The 23,757-nt window shown below is 35.0% G+C and overlaps 1 protein-coding gene across 2 annotated transcripts; it reads left to right on the forward strand.

The window, feature by feature from the left end:
• The first annotated feature begins 1,964 nt into the window (after nucleotides 1-1,964).
• LOC129322278 (BEL1-like homeodomain protein 4) lies at nucleotides 1,965-8,973 on the forward strand. 2 transcript variants are annotated; one of them, XM_054968507.1, is made up of 5 exons: nucleotides 1,965-2,314; nucleotides 2,601-3,963; nucleotides 5,010-5,395; nucleotides 6,119-6,179; nucleotides 8,279-8,973. In XM_054968507.1, exons 2-5 carry the CDS (start codon nucleotides 2,689-2,691, stop codon nucleotides 8,879-8,881), a joined length of 2,325 nt encoding a protein of 774 aa, XP_054824482.1. In that variant the 5' UTR covers nucleotides 1,965-2,314; nucleotides 2,601-2,688; the 3' UTR covers nucleotides 8,882-8,973. The 2 variants fall into 2 exon arrangements, with proteins under 2 accessions (XP_054824482.1, XP_054824483.1); XM_054968508.1 differs by lacking the exon at nucleotides 1,965-2,314 and having other exon boundaries at nucleotides 2,407-3,963.
• Nucleotides 8,974-23,757: the final 14,784 nt, after the last annotated feature.

Genomic DNA, 23,757 nt, shown 5'->3' on the forward strand with positions numbered 1-23,757 from the left:
GTATGGCAGCATCAATCAAGCACAACCTTCTTTCTTTAGACAAAAATGGCAAACCTTGAATAGCTTAAAATATTTCGTAAAAAAAATATTTCGTTAAAAAAAAAAAGAATAGCTTAAAATATTATAAGAACTTCACGAACTCTTCAGACTTGGAAACTGGAATTAAAACATGCAGTTAACATGTGTATATATCTATTATGGACTGGCCTTGAAAAAGATATTTCTTCATAATGGTTAAAAAACATGAACAAAAGTAATGAATACAAAAGAGGTGGAGGGAATACCCCAGGGGGATCGCAAGTTGCTTTGTACATTGGGCCAAGAAACTACTTTTTTAATTTTTCTTTATAAATTATTTCTATCAATTTTATCAATCTCAATATAAAAAAATATAAAAAATAAAAGTGTATAAAATTTTAAATATACCTCTACATAATAAATCTCAAAAGTGATGATATATTATTTATTCTCTCTCATAATGATAATTTTAAAAATACCTTTCAACTGTTACCTAAAAAACTATACTGTAAGAGACTAAATGAATTTTTTAAAATGTAATTTATAAACAAAATTGGAGGGAGTACGTGTTATGTTTTACTCGATTGAATATATATAAAATTAATGGGGGATGTTCCTTGATAAAATTGACGTCGGGGTTGCAGGAGCTGGGGCAGCTCATGCATGAAATCATCAAAATTAAAGGAGTTTGCTTCTCCGAATAATGCTCGCAAAAGTCAAACATAAAGTTACATAATCTAGCTAATACACAGTGATTATTGGACGGACGCGCGCGCGCCAAGAAGAGGCTCAGATTTCAGCATAGATAAATTAGATATGAATCCAAAAGATTAGAAATTTATCAAAATTGTAGACCACTTCTCGACTGTTAACCCTGGACATCGCCTGGTTTATATAAATGGTCCCTCTTCTTGCCAGAAAAAGAGGTTTATATAAATTAATTTCTGCGGATAGAAAATTATGTAATTAGGTAAAACAAATTCAGGAGGCAATGTACAAATTGACAAACCAGCGTTCCCTCGTTAGTAATGAGCAACAAGCAATGGATGAAGCTTCTTTTGACACGAATATATAAAAGATGATTAAATGCGAGTAAAAGGGGGGAGACAAGAAAAACACCTGTAAAAATCAAAGGTGCATGAAAAGGGAAAAATGAATATGCCCATCGTAACAGTGCCAAACCTCAGAGCAGTAGTTATGAGTGGTTTTCAGACCACAAACTTATGTATCATGTATGCATATCTCCCATTAAAAAACCTAACTGGTCTGTTTTGCCCATCCCTTGGCACGTGCCATCTATCCCAACTCTCTCCTTCGCTATATTCGGTTGGCCTATTAAATGAATTTGTGGCTCCCGACATGCCTGGAATACCCTTACCAACTTTTGCCATCGTGAGTCATTGTCCTGGGGCACCACGGTCATTCCACAATATCAAAAGATAGTGGTAGTTTGGATCATTGAGATGACTCTGTACTGCACCTCTTATCTTCCCCCCCCCCCCCCCAAAATTCCGTTGTTTGCGCTGGTTCCCAAACCACGTATTCAAATGACAATAAAAACTATACCAAAAAAGAAAATGACAATATAAACCAGTACTCTGGTGACTGTAGTTTCGTCATTTCCCACCAGCAAATTAATCAAATAAATGTTGAACCACGTTGAATTTCCCTTGTGATTATCATTTTACCGAAAACGTCAGTTTGGATTCTTCCGATCTTAATTCCAACCATTATGTTGCTGAATTTTGTTGTCCAGTAGGGACATTGTCGTCTTTCCGAACCATGAATATTTTCTTTTGCGTATGGTTTTCCACTACAACTTTATTATAGTATTGTTTTTGTATTTTTTTCGTTAAATGGAATAATATTTTTTTTTTGCAGATAAATAAAGATATAAAAAAGGGCATTATTGGTGGGGAAAAATTAAAAAGGAGGGTGAAGACTGAAGAGGGAGAACAGCGACCGCTCCCTTTTCCTTCTCTTGCTATATGTTGAGACAGATATCATATCAGCAGCCCCCGAATCCTCCATTTTTTTATAATTTATGTTATATGAAAGTTGCATCTCTCTTGTATCACAAGGAGATCTTACAAGAACTCTCACTCCAGAGAGCAACCCCAGGACGATAAAGAAAAGGAGAGAAAGAGACGAGAGGCGACAGAGCGACAATAGAGAGAGTGAGTGTGGGAGGGGGAGGGAGAGAGAGAGAGAGGAGTTGAAGAAGCTTTCAATTTCCACAGGAGGGAAAACGATGTCTGAGAACTTCACATCCTTTCATACTATGCAACTCTCAGAGGTACATGTATTGTTTTTATATTTATATTTATATGTATATATACATACATGATGAGCACGGCTGAAAATGGTGAAAGGAAAATTTGATGTTTAGAAGAGGCGAGGGGACTGGGGAGGGGCCGGGGGGCTGTTCATTCGTTCTCTGTTTTCCTATTTCTTTCTCTAGTCTCCAGCCTGCCATTCATGTCTTGTACCATAATTGACTTCCAATCACTCCATCGAAGTTTCTTAATTGCTAGATTTGGTTATTCTGGCACAATCTTTGATGACTTCAGTTTATTGGACAGTTGAAGTGAGGCTGCCGGAGGAAATAAAGACGAAGCTGATGACGACGACGACGACGACGACAATTATGATGAAGAACGAGATTTCAAGATGGGAATAACAGCGCCGGCACTTGCATCAATAATCTCTCACTCCAATTCCAAGACCCGCCATTCCTTTTCTACCTTGTACAAGAAGTCCGATTTTCCGAAGTCTATGTCCATGTCCCAAGATTACCATCAAGCAGGAATCTTCAACTTTTCGAATGGATTCGAGAGATCCACTGTAACTCAGCAACCTCATCAGCAGCCGCAGATTCGGAAGGACAAAATGAGGGTGCAAGGCTTCGACCCACCGCCACCGTTAGTGGGTATCGAGGAAGAGGAATCCGGAGGTCTTCCTGTGTACGAAAACGCCGGTATGTTATCGGAGATGTTTAGTTTCCCTCCCACAGGCGCCACCTCTTCTGAATTCTTGGAACAGCAACCCTTGACCGCGACCTATCGATCGTTCAGCAGGCCACAGGCTACTGCGATGGGCGGCGAGTGGTACGGAGACCGACAAGGCTTGATAAGTGGTATGGGAGATTCCAAGAATCACCACCACCACCGTCCTCATCAGCGTCAGATTTCAAGCATGAATGCGGATTCAGCGGCTGCCATGCAGCTTTTTCTCATGAACCCTCAACCCAGATCGCCTTCTCCTCCCCACAATCCTTCCACTAGCTCTTCTACCCTCAACATGTTGCTCCCCAATCCTTCCTCTTCTCTACAAGAATTCCCTGGCCCTGGAACTGGAGGGGGTTTTGGTCAATTCACCTGGGTTCCATTTTCCGAAGCAGGTTCTCAAGAAGTAGGAACCAACGCCAACTCGAATCAGGGTGAAATCGGCGGGGTTGTGGAAGGCCAAGGTCTTTCCTTATCGTTGTCGTCTTCATTGGAAGGAGCGAAAGCCGAGGAACTGAGGATGGGGGATAGTGGGTTTCTTAATTATTACAGTCAAAGTGCAGCAGGAGGGTCCTCATCTGCTCAGTATCCGTACAAGAATTTGGGCGGTCAAACTCAAACTCACGCATTGCATGTGCAAGGAGTGGCGCAGAACTACCAAGCTCATGCTGGTTTCGGGTCATCCTTGGGGATTGCCAATGTGCTGAGGAACTCCAAGTACGTGAAGCCTGCTAAAGAATTGCTTGAAGAATTCTGCAGCGTCGGGAGGGGTCAGTTCAAGAAGAACAAATTCAGCAGGCAGACCTCCGACCTTAATTCCAATTCCGGTGTTGGTGCCGCTGCTTCTTCGTCTTCCACAAAAGACCCCCCTCCTATGTCAGCCGCCGACAGGATTGAGCATCAGAGAAGGAAGGTCAAACTTCTATCCATGCTTGACGAGGCACGTACTCTCCCTCTCTTTCCATCTCTAATCCTCAAGAGTCAAGGTCCTTCGATCTTTTTCTTCTTTTCAGTTTAGCCCATTCATGTTTTTTGTTTTTTTTAAATCATATTAAACTCCACAGGGATTAACGCTCGTTCTTCGGCCGGTTTCTTCATTGATTTTTTTTTAAATAAATTATAGACAAAGAAGCCGGCAGGTATAGTAGGGCTCTAAAATTCTTATTCTAGAGGATCGGCTGGTACGGATACGGGATATCTTCCTTCTTTAAATTAAAACTCCTTTTAATATAGCAGAATACGTCCATCAAGAAGCGACGTTCTTTCTGTTAGTAATACCCCCAATCTAAGCCACACCTATCACGTTACGTAGGAAGTTGTTATGAATGCCACTGCTCTCCCACCTCCCGATACATACCCATCATTGCTGGTATTAAAGTGAAAGCAATTGTTAGTTTTAGTTTGTTACCATGTCCCCCAACCCCCACAAATATTTGCTGGTTTTATGCACCCAAAGGCCAGTGAGCTGGAGAGTGAGCGAAGAAGAAAGCAAAACGATGTGCCTTGTTCCGATGAACAATCATTTGGCCGAACCGTATATAATATATCCTTCAATTCACGCGCATTTATTAAATTTTGGGTTTCTTTAAGAAGCAACAATGTCTCACCAAATTCAATATGAATGGTAACTACGCTATCCATCTCAAAACCATAAGCTACCAACACATGTCATTTCGATTTCCACCGTTTGCATGGACTGAATGGAGTCCCGTATCTTATTCTTTGCGTGATGGTCCACGTAGGTTGCTTTCCTTTATCAATACTCGACACTGTCACACTAGAGTAATTAATTAAATGTAGTTGGTAATCGTTCATCCAGCGAGATCCATCCTGCATTATTTCTGAGCAATGAACCGATAGCCTGCATGTACAATACTTTCTCGAAAAATAATAATAAATAAATAAAAGCTTGTAGCCATGGTTTCGTATTCTTTTGTATAGCAAGCTAAGTCAATGTTAAGTAATATGTGGGTTATGATTATGCAGGTGGACCGAAGATACAGTCACTACTGCGAACAAATGCAAATGGTGGTGAACTCATTTGACTTGGTGATTGGTTATGGGGCGGCGGTACCGTACACGGCGCTGGCGCAGAAAGCAATGTCGAGGCATTTCCGGTGCCTGAAGGATGCCATATCAGCACAACTGAAGCACAGTTGCGAGTTGCTGGGCGAGAAAGATGGGGTGGGTTCGTCGGGTTTGACTAAAGGTGAGACTCCAAGGCTTAAGCTGCTGGAGCAAAGCCTTAGGCAACAGAGAGCCTTCCACCAGATGGGCATGATGGAGCAGGAGGCTTGGAGACCCCAGCGCGGTCTTCCTGAACGTTCTGTCAACATTTTGAGAGCCTGGCTTTTCGAGCATTTCCTCCACCCGTACGTTGTTTCTTCCTTTGCCTCCTCTTGTTCTTTACTTGCTCATCACTCCGAATGTCCTTATTATTCGTCCTGTGGTCTAGGTTTTAACTTTTAACAGTTTGAGTGTTTTCACGATTAAGTCTGTCTTTTCTTATATTATCACTTTATTAATAAAACAGCCAAGTCATAATAATCTTGGAGTATTATATAAGTCTTCTTGATTATAAAGTTCTCCATATCAATTTGAAAGTTAAAACCCCGGTTTTAATTTTAATAAGAGGAAAAGAGAGAATCTAAAAGCCATCATTTATGTGTGTCATATATGATCAACGTTTCGAGCAACACTAATGCAGTAACGTAGCAGTGTCCTTGGGATGTTGTGTAGCCAGCGAAAAGCTGTAAAGACTGCATCCTCATGGTTTAACTTTAACTCCATTTCACCTCATCGTCTCCCTCTCCTAAAACATACGAGTACGTTAAATGAAGCGATTAAGGGGGATAAAGTAGAGAGAGAGAGAGAGAGAGAGAGAGAGTGGTCAGTGTGTACAGTGATATACTTTTCTTCTGCTATAGCAGCTAAGACGTAGATCTTTCTTCATGGGCTTAGATTCTAACGCCCATGAAGGAAAAGGGAGGGAAGGTTCAATGGCAGCGAGGGGGGCACAGGTCACAGAAAGCTGGGTGTCCATTTTACGGTTAAGGGCAAGGACTCTGATGTCATTTTCTTGGTCTCTTTCTCAGGTACCCAAGCGATGCAGATAAGCATCTGTTGGCTCGACAGACTGGGCTATCGAGAAATCAGGTTCGTCTCTCCCCACTCTTGTCTTTCCACAAAACACATCATAAAATTATATATACTATATAGCATGTCATGGATGAGTCTAGAGAGAGAATAAGAGACAACTTTTAGACTCTGTAAATAATTAAACGCCCGGCCCACATCCACCATGAAACAAAGAAAAGGAAACCCCATGGAAGAGCAGGGACCAGCTGTAAGTTCAGATGGGCTAACATGTGGTTTCAGGTTTTGTTTCTGTCTGCCAACCTAGGCTTTTATTGTTTCCCCTATTTTTCTTTCTTTTTTTTTATTTGTTTCCTTTCCAATGTTTTAAAAATAATCTTTTGATTTCGAATCTTTGCCTTCGCGATCATAAATTCTGAAAATAATAGCGCTGACGGTATAAGTACATAAGCAATATAATGAAAACACAGCAGTTTTGCTGCATTGGAATCATAGTCTTTCTGTCTCGTATCTAATGCTTTCACCCACCGGTCCAAGTGCATGATATATGGAGCCCAAGTGGGAACAAATGTGTAATTAGCTTAGATATTTTAATGTCCTCTCGGTATGTCGGTTTGTCCTTATATATTATATGCCTTTTGCAAATGCAATGGCAGATATCTATGTAATGTTAGCTTGTTAGGTTTGTCCCTTCTAATTAAAGCATAATCCGCTGCTTTAAATACTCTAAAGTCGATCAATTTATTAGTCAAAACACGGAATAGTATATTTTATTTTCTCGCGTACTTTCTTTTCTTCTTTTTTAATTTTGGCTTGTCTTCCTAGTATTAATTTTAGGAAGAGCTATAAATAGATCTCACATGAAGGAATTAATTATTATAAGATCTATTAACAACTGAACTAAATTATGTTGATATGATAAAATTATTAACACAATTTAGTTCAGTTGTCAATGAATTTTGCAGTAATTAATTTTTTTGTGTGGAACTTTAACATCATTCTCCCTTAATTTTATTTTGTTTTATCTGTGTTTATTAAATCAACGTCAGAATAGATCAAAATTTATATAATTAGATTAGAATTAGACATTAATATGTGCTGCAGAGTTTGAATTAAATTATATATTGTATGATTTATAAATATGAATCATATATTTTTAAATAAATTTGATATTAAAATATAAATTTATTTAAAAATGATATTATTGACAAGTTTTAATAAAATAATATTTTTCCAAAATTAATCGGCATATAATTACTATTCCTTTGATCATGTATATTACTCACTTTTTAAAGATATAATTAAATTTTTTTTATAAGTTACGAGTTGATAAGATTGTTTTATTTTAAATTAAAATTTTTAAATTACACTAAAAAGGTAAGAGAGAAAAAATAAAAAATAATATTATAATATTTATTTATTTTTTATTTTTTACTTAAAAGTTATATTTAAAAATTTATTAACTTTTATTTATTATATTTTTATAATATTAATATTAACGTGGTTGATAAAAATAATTTATAAATAAACGAGAGGGATTATTATGCATTTATGCATCGGCATAGTGTACGGTTGTTTTTTGGCCACATAATCCTAGCTAAGCACAATGTTGTACTTTGTATTTTATCTCAGAATACAAAATTTGCAGTTCTTTGGCTCCGCAGAAGCCTATGTCGTACGCCTGAGTATAGCTGTCCCAGTGCCCTGTAATGGTCAGTTCAAAACTGGCAGGGTAATAAAGTCCATAGGTACTGCCTGACTGGGAACTTCTCATGAATAGTGCTGCCGCTCTTGTTTGATTTGAGTCACGGTAAAATTAGCCATCATTTTGAATCAGTCATTTCACTGTCCCCATACCTTAATCGCCATTTAGATACCTATTCCCTTCAACAGACGTTGCATGATCTATTATTATTCGTAGTTAACATCATTTCCTTTCCCATCCCGTAAGTGTTGCTTTCCACCAAATATGCACGCCCAAACCGTTAGTTTATTCACGAGAGTGGCTAAACTGTCGCAATAAATGTGAGAGCTGACGGGAGTCGCAAATCTATATATGCAAATAGTCCCAGAATTATAGCATTGTGTAGACATATGATATATCTTGCATTTTAAGCAAGCAGCAGGATATGGATTATAACAAGTGGGATGTGACACAGGTATCAAACTGGTTCATTAACGCCAGAGTAAGGTTGTGGAAACCCATGGTAGAGGACATGTATCAACAAGAGCTTAAAGAGGCGGAGGATGCAGAAGACACAGAAATGAACCAAAGTGACAATAGTGGCAACATGGCTCAAACTCCAACGCCCACAACCACCGCAACCACAACTACGACCAATTCAACAGCAACAGCGCCACCGTTAACGCCACCAGCCAAAAGATACGACGTCAACGCCACCGAAAGAGACCATTCCCTCGCTGCAATCAACAGACAAGCCTTCTCGGAAAACCAATCAAAGCAGCAGTCGTCCGCCACCACCACCCTCGCCCCGAGCGCCACCGCCTCTGAGGTGGCGCCACCCGTGTCCCAATGCTTCGAATCAGACCTGCCCCCACACAGTCATGATGACACGTGTCGGCATGGCTGCATGGCTGCAGAACACTGCGGGACCGTCACAGCCACTGCTAACAATATTGGATCTACTCTCATTAGGTTCGGGACCACCGCCGGTGATGTGTCGCTCACCCTAGGGTTACGCCACGCCGGGAACATCCCTGACCCTTCTCCTTTCTCCGTTAGAGATTTTGGAGGCATTTGATTAAACTTAGATTGCATATAAAATACATATAGGAAGTTGAAGTTGTTTGTTATTTCAGCTATCGAAAAAGAAAACCTTTTTGCTGATTTTTATCGCTACGTTCCTCCTGCTTTTATTTGCATTATATATTATACTAGTATTGAGGAAATAAAGGATAAAAAGAACATAATATGATCAGAAACGTGGCGTTGCGCGTTAGCTGAGGCAGCTGTTTGGTTCCCGGTTGCACAATTGTATAGCGGAATATTGTTTCTCATCTTTTGCCAACGTGTATCAAGGTTTCATACCTTAATTTAATTAGCGCCTTTGTTTAATATGATTTGATCTAACGAACTATGTTACTATAGAATTTCAGCCAGGTCACACTGCATATTTTTATTAGTCCTTTATTCCTTAACAGGTGTAATTTTGTTAAATTTAACTTTAGAATCACGGAGGGTGCAAATAAATTAATTTACATTTTTACTATTTCCTGCACCAAATTTTCGAATAAAACTAGCCTTCGCGGCGCAGAGCGGTACATATAACCTCAGTTCATGTAAAAGCGAATACGTCATGATTCCATGAAAATTGGATACTGAAATTTAATAATATAAGTAAATTAATTAAGTTGTCGCGTGCCATCACGGCTTTCATTTCGGTTGAATACCAAGATGATGTCTTTTTCTCTTCTTTTAATCATATTGACCGAGTCATGATGAAATCAACACAGAAAGGGGGGGCCGATTATTGTTTATGATCAATTAATTACTCCCTTGAATAAATGCGTCCATATAGGATTTGTATTGGCAGTGAGTAGCTGAGAAGACCAAACGTGTGTAGAATGCTGAAGAAATTTGCTATGTAATTTGAACAAAACAGAATTTAATATATTCAATATTAGGAAGAAACCAAGCCCTCATACATGTAGAGAGATAGGCTCAACATACATGTAACGGAACGGTGGTAGACAGGAGCTGAAGGACGCGTCTTGACACCAAGGAGCTTGTCAAATCCGTTTCTGTTACGCGTAATTAATATTAATATTAATGAATCTGTTGTGCCATGTGGGGCGTCTAAACTACCTCCAACAGTGCCAAGTTTGTTCCGTAAAAACTAAAACAAGAGCTTGCAAAGCAACAATTACGGCTCACCTAAAATTTGCATTTTCTTGTTGTTGGAGCAACGTAACACCACCGGGTAGTGCCGGGCACTAAAACCAATCGAATTCTACAAGGTTGGTCCGATGCCTCTATCACTTTTGAATGGTGGAGACCTTGAGCTATTTCACATCATTGTTTCCGCATTAAAGTTAAGATGTGGCGGTTGTTACTAGTAATTAGGTAGTCACCACACAAGGCATAAATATAATTAAGGTGAAGACCGGATTGAAAAAAGGTGTACTGGCAGGGGGCAAATTAAATTATAATAATATATAGGGAAACTCAGCTTCAATGTCAGTACACAAGCAAGAGTAGAGTGTTAAATGGGATCAGAGTGGTGGTATATTGAAAGGGAAAGAGAGGAAATAGAGAGTCATATTGAGCAAAGTGACACAAAATAAGAGGGGGGACTGGGGTGGCTAATCATGAGAGAGAGCCAGAATGGTTTGTTTGTCTTGAGTGGGGGCGCCATGATAACTACACTCCTGCACATTCAATGGGAAAGAAGCTGACGAATTTCTTATTTAATGGGCGTCCCCACCCAATCCCCCACCTTCATGCAGAGTAGCCATATGCCCTACTAATAGCCTTGTCACCTGCTATTAATACGTGCAAGATTGCGTGCTTATCTTATTTCAACCCCAAAATTAACACTCGGTGTTTAACTAACTATAACTCCACTATAATCAACGCATCTTGGCTTCCTCTCACATTCACGTCAGTGTATTTCAACATGCTTATATCTGCGGACCAAGGACAAGTACCGCCATTTACGTAATTCGCTTCCCTTGTTTACTGGATCCATATATTGGATATAACAGATATATCTCTAATCATATATTTGTTTGGGATATTTTTATTATTATTATTATTATTGAAATTTTAAAAAGTCTAATAACAACAACGAGATGGAAACATCCGGTTGAGACGAGACTGCAGCGTCCTGCTCGTGCTGGAACCGTGATCAAATGGCCACCGACAGGATCGGGCCGTACATGGGTCCATGATCGCCGGGAAAAGGAGAGATGAGGCCAAACATTTCGTTCTGGGCCTGGGCCCATCCTCCTCCCTGAAATTTTAGCTGTAAGAAAATGCCGAGTCCTCAAATAATTGAACTCATGCAGTCCTCTCAGATCTGCAAAACCCCCACCCCGAAAGCACACAAAAAGTTATCTCCAGCCCACATGGGGGGCCCTTGACAAATATATTTTTAAATGCTGGTTGGCCCAATGAAACCGGGGCAAGTGGAGGGGGAAATATTGAAGGGTAAAAGAACAGAGAGTGAAATAAGCAACATCTCCAACAATTATCAATATATCCCCTAATTTTCCTCCGGCCAAGCCGATCATTTTTCCAGCTCTAGACTCATTTCCCTGTTACAGGCTACAGTTACGGCTTCGCTTTTCCATGGCTTCATTTCGGCTTGCACACCCAAGATTGGCCCTTTTAACTGTGACATAGGTTTATTAACTAAAAATACAAATATTGCATCAATCGGTTAAAATGAGCCTCTAAAATGGATTCACTTTTATGTCCACCAGTTAAAAGCATTGGACCCTTGACTTAAATGGGCCACTTTTTTGCCCTTCAGTTAAAAGATCCTGGTTTACTATTTTGACCATAAGGTTTTTCTCAACCATCAGTTTAAAGGCCCTATTTTTGTTTCAAGAATTGGATCCTTGAATTAAACAGGTCACTCATGAGGTTAACTCTTTTGCCCAATGGATAAAAGCTTTAGTGTGGTGTTGGCTTAATAGGCGACCAGTTGGGTTTTTTCCTTTCATTTAAACCAGTGCTGAAGTAGCAGATATCACTCTTTATCTTTCTCTTGCTTCCCTTGATCGCCCCGTACCAGTGTACTGTAAGAAATAGCTAAATTTGGCTAGGTCCTCTTTATCGGTCCCTTCTTTCTTAAATGTATCAACTATGAATTTGCTCCATTTGTTGCGAGAATTTTCCCATTGATCCCACTGTTTCTCGGTCCTTTCTTTCTTTTATCTTGCCCTGATCACTACTTTACCCTGTAAAAATATAACCATAAAGGTGAGATAATAATATTAATAACAAAATAATTCACTACTGTTTATCTATCACATGTAACTATAAAAAAATATAACATAATATACAGGTAAACATAATATTTACACATGTTTCATTTCAAATCTCAACAACACATATCAATTCACTTTTTTTGTCACTATATTCATCACTTTTCTAACACATAGTATCATCACTATCAACCAAACCTTCAAATCACCCCGAGTCAACATTGTAGGCTTGTCTTAGACTAATATATACTCTCATTAGTTTTGAGCCCACTTTTAATGATAGAATCACCTAGCTAAAGGTGTTCTATCATACTTCTAGACAATAGTTTTTCCCAATACGCACAATGGAATGTTGTTAACTCTAACATCGCATTACATTAATACTAAAGAGTCAAAATTTCTAACATTGTACTTCAATAGGTATTAAGAAGATAATTTCCGACACTGCACCTCAAAAGACACCAAGAAGATATAATTATTCAATATTGCACCCCATCAGGCACTAAAGAAAATACTACCATATGGTCTTATTACTATACTCCACATAGATAAACTCTCACCTCTATGGTCATGCTTTTCGAATCAATCATAAGTTTCACATTGATACATGTATTCACAACACATAGTGTGTGTGTGTGTGTGTGTGTGTATTAAGTATGACATCACATGTTTTTTCACTGATCTCTTTGATCAAAAGTCATTCTCATGCAACATTTATGCAATACCATAAAACATACTTAGCTTAAAATAATTTCATAAACTAGATAGCATACTTACACACAGTAACAATAAATAGTCAAATAGAGAAAGTTATTTGATTATCTCAACCCTTCTGTCACTATAAAGGTTAGTCATGAATTTCAACTACCACTATAGCTCGTCACAAGCTTCCTTTTGCTACTCACACACATAATATGCCAATCTACATACAATTGGCACAATTTAGTCAATTAGTCCAATTGACCAAAAGTATATAATTATCAACTATGTTTATATTTAGCTGTCTATTTTTTTTATTTATCCATCCTAGGTTCATTATTACTCAATTATTACTTTACATCACTTCAACCGGCCTCATTTTACTCAAACATGATTTTCACCTTAAATTTTCATTGAATTAGGGCCAAATTGAGCCTATATATTCAAAGCTCTATCTTTTAGTTCTAAACCAATTGCAGAACTCTAATTTAACTATCGAGAATTCTTTTATTATTATTGAGTAAGGATCAAACTCTTAAAATTTTATCGATTCAATTTTTCTATAACTCATTCAGAGAAATGTGGGTAAGAGTTATACGAAGTTTATTCGATAAGTTATTAGTTAGAAGTGCCTTTCAATGCTCGAAAAAGACTTGCCCTATTTAACCCTTGCTTCCTCTCTTCTCTATTTTGAGTGTTTCACTTTTTCACTCGTGAACTTCACCCCAATTTCATGACTGAAGGGTCATTTTCTAGTCCATGCATCGTGGCACATGTAGCCTATGCCGCGACTTGTGGCATATTGAGGAAAGTTCTCACCACGCACACTTGCTTCATTTTAGGACGCGATTCTTTCACTCGTATTTGTTCATTCAACATCCAAAAAATATTAGTTATCAACTAACCATCTAAATCTCTAATTCTCTTACTAATTATCACTTTATCCTTAATTAATAGCTAATTATAGGATTAAGAAATCAGAGTGTTACAGTTATTATACAACTTTAATGTATAATAATCATTCAAGTTTGTTATACAATGATTTTTAATAAGATTTTTAACAAAACAATATATCTAACATTTTGACATATGAAACAACTTTGTTTAAATGATTCATTGACATGTAAAAAGCTAAAAATAATACAATTGCCATATTTTCCCTAAAGCTCAACTCATTATACTGTTTTATTTTTGTAACCTTGTTTATTATATTTTTAAAGCAATAGAACTTTAAAAAAAACTAGAATTTTTTGGAAAATATTTTATCATACATGATGTAAAATGTTAGAAAATATATTTAGTGTGAGTTACTTATTATATATTATTTTATTATTTTAAGAAAATAGAATTTATATATTGTTGATGTGATTATCTCGTGTGTGATGTTGTGGTAAGGTAGATTGCCTCCAATTTCCGATACTGCAAACATAATTATATAAAATTTTATAAAATGTAAAATCATGTAAAAGAAAACAAAGAGATTTGAAAGGGAGTTATCTGAATGATAACGACAATCAGGTGACTTCTCTTCTTTAACAAAAATGGCTATGACTGGACAACAACCAAATATATATGAAAGATAATTATTATTTCATTATCTAGAAGTAATATATTTCATGATGTATAATAATAAAATTATTATTATAGAAATTGATAGGTAAAATAATTATATTTAATTACTATGCAAAGGAAAGTCAAATTGATACGTGAAAATTGTGCATCGAACACGGGAGGTGAATGAACTAACTACCATTAAGGAAGAAAGTGACTGTGAGCAAATTAAATTATTGGACATAATAAATTAAACAATAATTATTTGTTTTGTATACATAAATTAAAATTTATATAATAATTTTTTTCATTTTGTAATTTTTCACCCTTGTACATATGGCAAACATAAATAACATATCCTCCATATATTAAAAAAAATAAGAAATAATTTAATAATCCAAGATTTGTTATCCCTGAATATAGTAAAATTTAAACAATAAAATATTGTTTAGAAATTTATTATTTTATAAATTATTGTGTAGATTAAAATTTGATCCTATAATTTATTATGTTATAAAATATAGGTAACAAATGTTTTAAAATTGAGATTTATGAAATTCCGCAAATTTTTTTTTATAATGTTTCTATTTTTATTATAGGTTTCATATTTATCATTGTTTTGAAAAATAGGTAACACAAATGATCTATTTTTAGTTTCTTTTTTTTTTACCATGAAATTCATAGTTATGGTCTTTTAATTTATTATCTTATGTAAATCAGCTTATCCAATATTTTCTTAGAGTGGAGGATGATTTTGAATTAACACAATGGAGGGATCATAATCTCCGCCATTAACTAATTCAATCAAATGACAAATATTTTTTTCCTAAATTTCTATATTCTGATCAGTAGTTCTATCTGACACATCTTCTTCCCTCTCATTATTCTGGAATTCTTATGCCTCTCCCACACTCTCTCTTCTGTCCCTCGACTTACCTTTGACAATAATAACCATCACTCTCATCTTTCACTCTGTCTGATCTCTATGTTACCATAAGGAGCTAGGAAATGTTTTTCAGCCTTGCCATTTTTGAATCTCTTAAACTTTTCTTTCCTTGTTGTTCGCCCCACCATCTCTCAAAAGCTTTATCTCAAAAACAAATGTGAAAGAAATGTACAGGAAAGGCAAACACTAAAGATGAATGTAGTTGATACATTTCTGGTGATATTGAACAAAAGCATATGTTGCATCATAAGAACTTCAGGACTACTTTGAAGCTGCCTTATGGCTATATACATCAAAAGGTAAACAAAAGAGGTCAAAATACAGAAGCAAAAGTATGACACAATGTGTTTCAAAAGATTATTTCACGCAGGTTTGTTCAGTGATCAAGTTCTGCCTTAGGTGGTTTGTTAGGATCGAGCTCGAACGTGGTAGCTTTATCAAGTGGTGGGAATAGGAATTTATCCTCCATCTGAAGCAATGCTGGAAGTGAGAGCTAAAGTTGATTGTTAGTAAGGTTGACCGAAGGAAGGATGAGCTTGTTGCAATGATTAGCGGATATTAGTTGAGTAAGGCATCCTTTCTGTTTAGCATGAGTAGGTGTTGTAATTAATGAAGAGTGACGGTGGGTTACTTTGGCAATCTTTATTTTCTTGAGGCAGATCTTCATACTTAGCTCATACAATTTCATCTCAGATGCATGGTGGGATTTTGTGTAATGGTGGTTTTGATAATAGCAGGAGTTATTGTAAAAGACATAAAGATGCAAGATGCTTAAACAAAATAACATATAAAAGTATTAAAGCAATGAGAATGTTTTTACCTATCCATACGGAATTGTCGATGCTTTGGAGAGGTTAAAAAGAGTAGTGATGGCAATTGAGGAAGGTAATTAGAGGAGTGGGCTGAGCGCGGGTTTATGATCATTTTTGAATTTAATTTTTATGTGGAGGGAATGACGGAAGGCTCTAGGAGGATATAGAAGAAGCAAGAAGTGTAGAGCAAGGATGTCAAGAATATATTTGTGAGGGAATCAGTATAATCATTACAAATAAGATAATTTAAATTTAAGAATATAGCATGGAGAAAGAGAACTGACTTTGTAGGAAATAAGATGAAGTTGGTGGTGGAAAAAATAAATAGAGTAAAGAATGAAAGAGATGAAATTGAAATATATTGGAATTGAGTTTTGAAAAGAAAAATGTTTTGAAAGCCAAGCATAGCAGGATTTGGAAGTAGGTCATGATTCACTGTAGTAACTTTTCAATTTTACTGTCTTTGCCTTCGGTCTTATTTGAATTTTTAAAGATCAAAATTCTTTTCTTTTTTAATGAATAAAGATTGATTTGGTCTCTTTCTGTTTGTTTTACTTTTTTTTTGGGTACATCCACAATTTTGTCTATTTTGATAATGGAAAGTAGGGAGTGGAAATTTCGATAGAGTGATATTATCTTGTGGGGTCAAGTATCTGAAATAATTATTTAGGTTAAAGTTCATGTTTATCCCTAATTTTTTTTTTGAAAAGCAATTTTACCCCTATACAAATAAGTGGGACAATTTTATCCTTAAATTATTTTTTTAAGGAGCACTATTTACCTAACAAGGGTTTTATTGCTACTCGAAAAAATAATTTAGCAATAAAATTGTCCCACTTATGAGTACAGGGATAAAATTGCTCATCGAGAAAAAATTCAAGAATAAAAATACACCTTAACCCTAATTATTTTGATGTGATGTGAAAAAAATAACTAAGAAGTTTAGAAAATTTGAAATTTTTTTGTTTAGTACTTATTGCTATATTGGAGAAGGAAATTAGCAAAACTCAGTTCTAAGTATGATAATATATTGTTCACTTTGCTTTTCCAAATTTATCACTAAATTAAACTTGCAAACTTTTTTTTTCAAACTTCCATCTCTACATATCTTTAGAAGACTAATCATCCGCTTCTATTTATGATGATTAGTTGATTAGTTTGTAATGAAATTGCCTTGGACTTCTTGTTTGTCATTTTAAAGAGTAAGAAAGTGAAAAAACTTGTTTACGATGATTGGTTTGCCAAGATTTCAAGAAGCTTCAGTGAGATAGTGAGCAGTTAATTTAAATAGCTTGTTTTCGTGTCAAGTGTTGGACGAGGCAGGGAATAGTTGAGTTTTTTTTAATCTTTAAACAAACCATAGAAAAATCAAGAAGCTAAAAAAACAAAGGGACCTGCAAAAGCTTGAGCATATATTTCAGACTACTATAGATGAATAGTCAACTTCTAACGATGTTTATAAAGGATTAAAGATAAAGTCGAACTTATTTAAATTTTTTAAAATGAATTTTTTATTTCACATTATATCATTTGTACCATGTTACTTATTTTAAATTTTTAAATAACTTTTCATATATGTAATCTGCATTTTGGTATGGTATCAAAATTATATTGACATTGTCCCTTATTATTATGTGTTCAGGACTAATCATATAATATATTTTATGATTATTTTGAATGTTAATTTTGTTATTACCTACCTTCTAATTAAAATGTAATTTTATGAAAATTTATATTTTCTCATGTGATAGGAGTTAGAATTTAGTTCTTTTCAATAGAAGGGTACATTAATTGATAGAAGGAGGAAGTGTTGGAGTAGTGAAAACAGATTGCACGAGAGAATAGGCATGAGTAGGACTAGTGAATGATAAGCTTTAACGAAGAAGGACCACTGCCCATTAAAGTCCTCGGAGCAACAAAGGGCCATTGTTAAATCAACTTGCCTTAGAAATTAATGTATGTAATAGTAACTCATTTTTGATATCTCGCCCAATCCATAACTCATCCTCATGCACAAATTTTGATAAATAACTACTTAGTAGTGAAGAACGGAATAGAGAGAGTGTGTGTGTGTTTAATGCAGGGGAATTATAAGAATGGGTGAATAAATAAGGCATCGATAAGTAAAACTAACTACAATAAACTTGAAAAAGAAAGCGAGCAGAAGTAGCAAGATTCAATGGAGCATATGATGGAGAGAGTAGAAGTGAGAAACAGGATCGCCTTTTGTCACTAGCTACCACCATTTCTCCCTTGTCTGCTTCTCATTCTCATCACATCTTGTCAACATCCCTCATTGTCTAACCTTCCCATAAAAGTATCTAGAAAATTATTCATTAATCTTTTTCTAATACAATTATCCTAGTTTGTTCTAATAATTAAATTTATGTTATATTTTTCTTTCTAGAACAAAACTCTTTGCCAATGGCCATATAGTTTAGTGGCATGCAAGTTTCCCATTAAATGGGGAGTTGTGAGTTTGATTCTGCTTATAATCTTAAGCCATTATTGCTTTCCCCTCTAATTCAAAAACAATGCTCTTTTACAATGAAGTCATTATTCATATAATTTATTCAAGAAAAGAAAGTTTGGAACCCGTGTTTTTTAATCAAGGGCCGAGAATCATTACATGAAAGTTTGGAACCCGTGTTTTTTAATCAAGGGCCAAGAATCATTACATGAACTAATTAAAGATAAAGAAGTTCATAAAAGTAAAAAAATGGAAGTAAAATGAACTATAAAATCTTGCAAAACATAGGAAAAATTAGGCATTTAAAACTCAAATTTTACTTTAAATGTTGTGTAAATAAATTGAATGAGAGAAGAAGGTTGCATCCACAATTGCCAAAATTAGCCATCTTTATTTACTTGGTTTAGGAACAAGCAAGTACGCCAAAGTTAATCCTTTATTTGGATAGGAAGAAAAGTTGAGAAGAAAGAAAAATGAAAGGAGAGAAAATGGAGAAAAGATAAAATTGGAAAAAAAATATTATCATTCCTCATATTTATATAGATAAAAAAAAAGGAAAAATCTCACTTAGGGCTCCCATAATACAAAAATTTACATTTGGGGCTCAATAGAATATGAAAATGCACTGTAGGCTCAAAGGCCTTCTTGAAAATTTTATTGTGGATGAAAAGGTGCATTTGCCTTTATCTCAATAGAATATCTATGTATGCACAATACAATATCTATAAATCCTCAACATAATGTTCATGAGTGCAGAACATATATTATGGATATGGTTTAACTTGAAATGAAATGTATAAGCAAGCAAACGATGAACAACATAATGTCTATGAATACATAATACGATGTCCATCAATTCTCAACGTAATGAACATATGTAGACCTGCAACATTTGTATAATATAAAGTCCATAGTGAATAAAATATTTTTGTTGAAATAACATATTTTAAGTTAATATCCACCAAATGTGTTGTGCATTCATAAACATAATATTAATGATTGATAGATATTGTGTTATGCATACATAAACATTCTATTAAGACAATGGCAAATGTATCTTTTTATCCACAACAAAATTTACAAAAAGGGCTCCAGGCCTGCAATGCGTTTTCAAATTCTATTGAGCCCTAAATACAAATTTTTGTGTTCCAAGGGCCTTAAGTGAGATTCTCCCTAAGAAAAAATACAAACAAAAGAAAATAAGAAAATATCGTAATGACTGTAACACCCTTATATCAAAATATATCATGTTTTATGTAATTATCTTTGTCAAAATAAATTGAAAGAAAATATTATATTAAATTTAACAAATCAAAATAATCTAAAATCAAATTAGTTATTGAAAGATGTATTTTCATATTATTATATTTTCAAATTAAATTAATTGCTAAAGAAAGTGAAGTCATTTGCTTCTTTGTAATGGTCTTAACAATCCAATGATCAATCCAAGCATCCCCACAACCTCATAATTAACTATTTTAGTGGTTCTATAAACATAGGTCTTAAGCAATATGGCATGAAAATGAAAATTAGTATTGTTCAAGCACCAAGACAAGTGAGACGGAGAGGGAAAACAAGAGGAGGTTAGATCTGTAGATGGTAGAAAAAAGATTTTACTTTCAAAATCTTTCTACTTGTGGAGATAAAATTTGGGGTGAAAATATGATGGGCCCCACACCCTATTTTCTCTTCCACTTTTCTTTCCTTTCATTTTTTCTTCTTCATTTAATTATGATAAATGTCATTTTCTCCCCATGTTTTCTTTTTTCCCATGTAATGATTTAAAAACCAAACCAAATCGAATAATTGGACCTTTAACTAGTCAAGCTATCGGCTTTGTCAACATGAAAAAATCATTTGGGGGATTGGACCAAATTAGACCTTATTAGATTAGCTTTTAGATAGGGAACTGGATTCAATTTTTAAAAATCAGACGACTCAAAAAAATGACCCATTCTCCCTTTTTAAGTCCTAAAACTTAAACGATGCATAGACATACAGTAGAGCATATGTTTTCGATTTCATCCTCCTCCTCTTATTCTCTATGACAATATGACTGTGGCTACATGATTGGCTTCAACCCTCACTCAAGCCCCGATTGATTGATGTCGACTATGGCATGCACTAAGTTAGGCATCTCATGACGTGAAAAACTTTAAAGTTCATCCTCCCTCCTTCTTTATTTCGTCGATCATTTTGTTTGCCTCTACTTATAGCCACCAGTCGACCACCATCACCATCCCCTTCTTCTTGTTCGATAGTCTTTTAAGTTTTCAGTTCTGATCTTCTTCTTCATTTGTCTAATTCATCAACATATTAAGTTTTTTTGTATTTCAATTCCTTAAATATTCAAATCTTTAGATTGAAATCATGTGAACATTGTCTATTGGTAAATTTCTCGTTGGTACAATTTATTGTATATATATTCTATAATTTTCTTTATCTTAACAAGAAGTTGAAATTTAGAAACATTATTAGGTGAGCTTAATTTACAGATGAATTAATCGGTCAATTAGTGTATATTTAGCTTGTATGCATGACAAATTTGACATTTCCTTCCCTTTTAAACTTCTTTTCACCTCTTACTTTTCTATTTACAATGTGAATTCTTAAAAGGAGTAAGTTAAGAAATGGATGTTCAATTTTTATTGGGTGAATTCTTAAAAGGAGTAAGTTAAGAAATGGATGTTTAATTTTTGTTTAAGAATTAATTTAATTGTGAAACTAATACCATTAGCTAGAGTTAGGAGAAAGCTCTCTATAAATACGTAAATCATCTCAATCATACATTGGGCAAAGAAATGGGGTGCATCAAAAGTTTACCCTAGTTGCTGTCATATGGCAACAACAATATTGTGAAAAATGAGTGATACACCGTGACATATAGCACTTGAACCACAGTGCAATGTACAGATGCAAACATGCCATGACCCACATGAAACAAGGTATAGTGTGCCTTTGTTTTTTGTTGCATTATTTTTGGTTTTCAACTTTATTGCAAATGTTTTAACATATGCAAGATCTCATGCTTCCACATACATCTTTAGCTCTAATTTTTAAATTAATAAAGGTATATTGAGGTATTTTAAATTTTAAAATTTTGGGATCCTATTTTGTAAAACTTACAGACTTGGTAATCTTTTCGAGTTAGTCCTTTAACTACCTTGATCTTGGAACTAAGTGGAGATTAAAAAGAGAGACCTTACAATAACCCTTAACCAAATGGATCAATCATGGCTTTAAAGGTTAATAATAGTAATAAAGGCCAACCTTGAAATTGGGATCTAAAAAATATTTAAAAAGATTGATATAATATTTTTTAGCAATTAGAGTGATTGAGAATATGTGAAAAATTAAATATACTACTTAGCTTTGAGAAAGGGACATTAAATGACAAAATATTAATTTTGAAAATTTGCACTAGCTCATTGTGGCTAAAAGTTCCCTTACCACGGCCAACTGTGAATTGACATACTTGCCATTGTTGAAGGCACGTTTGCCACAGCACAAGTCACCATGACCTATTCGTGAAGGCCAACACACACACCAAGCACTGTGTTAACAACATAGTAAGCAACATGAAAAAAGTAACTTCAACCTTACTTAACTAATTGCTCGGATACTAGATTAGGGCAATCCAAGAGTTTAAACACGGACAAATTAAATATCTAATTACTACTACCAATTATAACTCAATCTAATACCAAATAAAGATCCTGAAACACTGCGTGCCAGCAAGAGCATTAAAGCCTCTTGGATATATAAAAGTGTCTCCCCTGAATATTAATTCATAACATAGGCTTAATTGCAATATCAAACATGCATAATAAGACTCTCTTTAATAAATCAAGTTGAATCAAATAATGAAGGTGATAAGCCTTATGAACATATTTGCACAAATTCATTTCTAACTCTAGGGCCAAACCATCAGCATGCTCAAGTTAACAAATAGGTCTAACAAGTAATTGTTGAATAATCTAAACATGAAAATGAGATATAGCTAACATGTGTAAACCCTTAATGTTAACAATAATAAGTATTCAAATATATAAACTATAAAGCTAGAGGCTTTACTAAAGAATTAAGCATCTCTAGCCTCCAATACTTCCCCTTGAGCCGCGTACTTAGCATTTTCTAGAAAATATTAAACAACAGGAGTGAGATTATACAATCTTAATAACCAATGCACATACATTCAAGTACATAAAAATGTGGTAAATACAAGCACATCAAGTAGGGAATCACAGATAACGATCTTTCTATATTCAACATGTATAATAAGACTAATGATCATTAACTAAAAAGCATATAATGCAATGATGATAAATCATATATGACCATATGCATTCCACATTTATTCTTCTCCTTATATCTTCTAATTGAATTCATAAGCTATCAAATCATATAGGACTAACCTACGTGATCGAAGTAGGCTTGCTTTTCAATTGTGATGAGTGACTTAGCTAAGGCTCCATACTTAGCCTCAGACTATGGATTCCCCTATTCTAAACTCATAGGGTGTCATTCTACTTAGTCCAGGGTAATACCCAATCTAGGGTAATAGTTAAAAACTAAAACACTAAGGCCTTGTGATGCTGGTGAGTATCGTATAGATTTCCTTATTGCCCTATTCTCTCAAGTGAACTACTCATCCATGATCATACAATATGTTTATGTTAGCCAATGACATGTCAAAAATGCAAGCTTGATTAACTTACCTCATAATCAATTACATATTATCCAACCATGTATAGTTAACCACTACTCGAGCTTCATGCCAATGTCACAAACTCATGCTTAATGACATATCATCATCATATGCTACCATTTTTGTTACATTGAAAAGTATTTATGAACATAAACATGATTTGCAAATCTTAATAACTAGTAAAGTGTTTACAGATTCTAGACAATCAAAAGGGAAAAGGGTAAAGGATGTGACTTTGATTGTGTTGGACAATCAACTTTGGAGCGATTGTTAAATTGTGGTCTAAATTATTTCACTATTTATTTGATTATTAAGAATTGTTGATGTTGATGAGAGACCTTCACTTAGGTATGTATATGATGGCATGTATAGGCTAAGAAAAACTACCAAGTATATATTAATAAACAAAAAAAAACCTTAGACAAGCCTTATACAAGGATCATCAAGAAAAAGGTGAGATACTCAATTTCATTATAAGCTTCATGTGGTAGTTTATTTCC

Source organism: Prosopis cineraria, unplaced genomic scaffold (assembly GCF_029017545.1).
Source record: "Prosopis cineraria cultivar Desert tree isolate PC_DT_omini unplaced genomic scaffold, ASM2901754v1 PC10, whole genome shotgun sequence".
NCBI classification, from domain to species: Eukaryota; Viridiplantae; Streptophyta; class Magnoliopsida; order Fabales; family Fabaceae; genus Prosopis; species Prosopis cineraria.